The following is a 2,790-nucleotide window of genomic DNA, read 5'->3' as shown; positions in this document are numbered from 1 at the left end:
ATTTTCTATCTAATGCGGAGTAAATAATTTCACTCTCTCGAAAGGACTGAAATAATTCAGTCTTACAAGAATGAATTTTTCTTTTATTAAAAACAAAATTACTATTCAAATTTTCTCTATTAATAGTAGTGAGTAGTGAATAGAGAAATAATAAAAGTTTATAATTTATAAATTAACTGCCTATGTTGCGTATTTAAAATATACATATATGTATTTTTATATATATTTTAAAGACAACATATATATATATAGGTAGTTAATTAAAATTATAAACTTTTATACTCATTACTCTTATAATAGAAGAAATTCTGAAATATTTTTCTTTATTCGTCTATAGTCGGTAGACAAGATGTTTCGTGGTAATTTTGATGTTCGATGAAGATTATAGTCAATATTCTATTGTTGCATATAGTCATTATAAAAATGGTCATTCAATCGTTTTAATTGTAGATCCACCGCAATATCAAGGTTTGTACGCACCAAATCGATTCGATATTAAACCCGGTCATCGATGGAACGGAGTCGATACAACTAACGGATACGAGAAGAAGTAGTACGAAGCACAAAATGCAAAAGTAACTTTACAAGAAGATGCTTATAAGTGGAATACAGCCAACACATAAGCCGACTCATATTCGTTTTTCTACTCTGATTTAGAAAAACGAACATTTAAAACGATGTAATATTATCAAAAATATAGTCACTATTATTTAAACTACGCAATTTGCAGAAGAAAATTGTAAGACTTTTATTTTCGTAATCGTAAAAATAGTTTTATAGCTGATTTGGTATAGAAATAAGCAACAAATATATGAATTATGAATATTTCTTTAATTAACATTCTAAGGAAATTTTACAAATAACATTTGCAGATAATAATAATACATAGAATAAATCCAAATAATAATGCAAATAATAAATAATTACATTAATTACATTAATTAATTATTGTAATTAATTAATTAATTAAAAGGCCTAATGTCCTTAATAATTTTTAACAATTGTCACATTCGGCTTCGACCTCCCTCTAAACGTTCTTCTACCATGATAACTACGATGATAGTTACCGTGGTAGTGACCGCCACCACGACTACCGCCACCACGACTACCGCCATCACGACTACCGCCACCTCGATCACCTCCATCACCACCATTTTGTTGTCCATCGCCATCTTGTTGACTGCGGTCATTAATATTTTGCCTTGGCGCGTCACGATAATGACGGCGGAGGTACCATTGGGCCCGGCTACGCCCACGTCCCTGTCCTCGTCGATTTACTGTTGAAATAAAAGAAAATATAAAAATATAAATAATTACCCAGTGACATACTTGGCTGATAATCAGTGAAGTTCAACTAAAAAAGGAAGAATGTTTGAGCATTATACAGGGTGTCCCAACCTTTTCTGCAAATCACTTTTGTGTAGATAGAGCGGACTAATCTGAGTCCTCTAACTATATTGCAATTTTCGCAATAGTTAATAAGATATTAATTACTAAAAATTGCAAAATATTGGTACTGAATAATTTTTTACTCAAATACTATCAATTTTACAGAAAAACTGCAAGAGACAAAAATTACTTATTTTCTTCTCATAAAGTTCTGATATTTTTTTCAGAATATTTTATCAACTTTTTAGTACTGCATTTTCTTATTTTTACCATTATGAGAAAATAAGGTATTAAAAAATTCTGGAAAAATTCTCAGAACTTTATAAGAAGAAGATAAATAATTCTCTTGCAGTTTTTCTGTAAAGTTGATAGTATTTGAGTAAAAAATTATTCACGACCAATATTTTGCAATTTTTAGTGATTAATATCTTATTAACTATTGCGAAAATTGTAAAATGGTAGAGGACTTTTCGACTCAATTTAGTCCGCTCTATCAACACAGAAGTGATTGATAAAAAAGGTCGAGACACCCTGTATAACTAAAATACTGATATTTGCACGTTAATTTCAATTTTACAATACCATATTCATTGAATTTAAGAACAAAACAAAGTTAGTTAGATCACATAATAAAGATTAGCTACGTTAGGAATCTCACATTTAATTCACTGATTACGAGTGGCATACTTGGCAGAGATATCAGTGATTATACACTGATACAGAGAATAATGGATAAATATAATATACCATTCACTTCTTGCTGCTGCAGTTGTTGTAGCAACTGCTGCTGCTGCTGCTGCTGTTGCTCTAAAATGGCGTCATACCGTTTTCGGTCCTCTTTTTGCTGTCGAAGGAGCTCCTTCACCATACTCTCTAGAGATTCCATAGGAGTATCCTCCTCCAACAGCATCCGCTCAGCAGCATCAGAAATTTCTTCTGGAAAAACCAAAAAAATGTAACCATAAAAATGTAGACAGAAAACCGACGTGATTTTCGTATCAAAATAACGACAAATGAAAGAGAATACTGAAAGAGAATGCATAAATATGCGTATAAAAATTGTGTAATACTTACTCGACATCTTGGCCAAGCGTCAATCAATAACACGAGGTTGGCACAGAGTGAAGTTGCACATCGAGCGTGGATTGTCAATTATGGTGGGATCAGAAAGGTGAAGCGTTGCACAAGACGGGGTGGGAAAAGGGGAATTTTGACAACTAAAACGCAATAGGCAATGCATGGCAATACAAGATCACATTGGTCATGGAAAATTGATCACGTAGGATATTTATAACCGTATGTACGGTGGAACGCGCGGGTGTTCGTCTTTTTTCGGAGCGCATCCGGCTATACGATCTCAGCGAAATATTTTTTTTTATTCGTCTGTAGTCTCAGACATTG

The 2,790-nt window shown here is 32.5% G+C and overlaps 1 protein-coding gene across 1 annotated transcript in view; it reads right to left on the bottom strand.

Annotated features, from left to right (window-relative positions):
* LOC108759861 (keratin, type I cytoskeletal 10-like) overlaps positions 1 to 2,470 on the bottom strand; it is a 3,334-nt gene extending 864 nt beyond the window's left edge. The window contains exons 1-3 of the mRNA XM_018505522.1: positions 2,464 to 2,470; positions 2,137 to 2,325; positions 1,068 to 1,277 (exon numbers count right to left, since the gene is read on the bottom strand). Of these exons, the coding sequence (XP_018361024.1) occupies positions 1,068 to 1,277; positions 2,137 to 2,325; positions 2,464 to 2,470 (406 nt within the window). The remainder of the gene's footprint in view (positions 1 to 1,067; positions 1,278 to 2,136; positions 2,326 to 2,463) is intronic.
* Between the last annotated feature and the right edge of the window lie 320 nt (positions 2,471 to 2,790).

Source organism: Trachymyrmex cornetzi, unplaced genomic scaffold, assembly GCF_001594075.2.
Source record: "Trachymyrmex cornetzi isolate Tcor2-1 unplaced genomic scaffold, Tcor1.1 scaffold21, whole genome shotgun sequence".
Lineage (NCBI taxonomy): Eukaryota > Metazoa > Arthropoda > Insecta > Hymenoptera > Formicidae > Trachymyrmex > Trachymyrmex cornetzi.
Note: the sequence above shows the minus strand (reverse complement) of the source record. Positions and strands in the feature narration are given on the sequence as shown.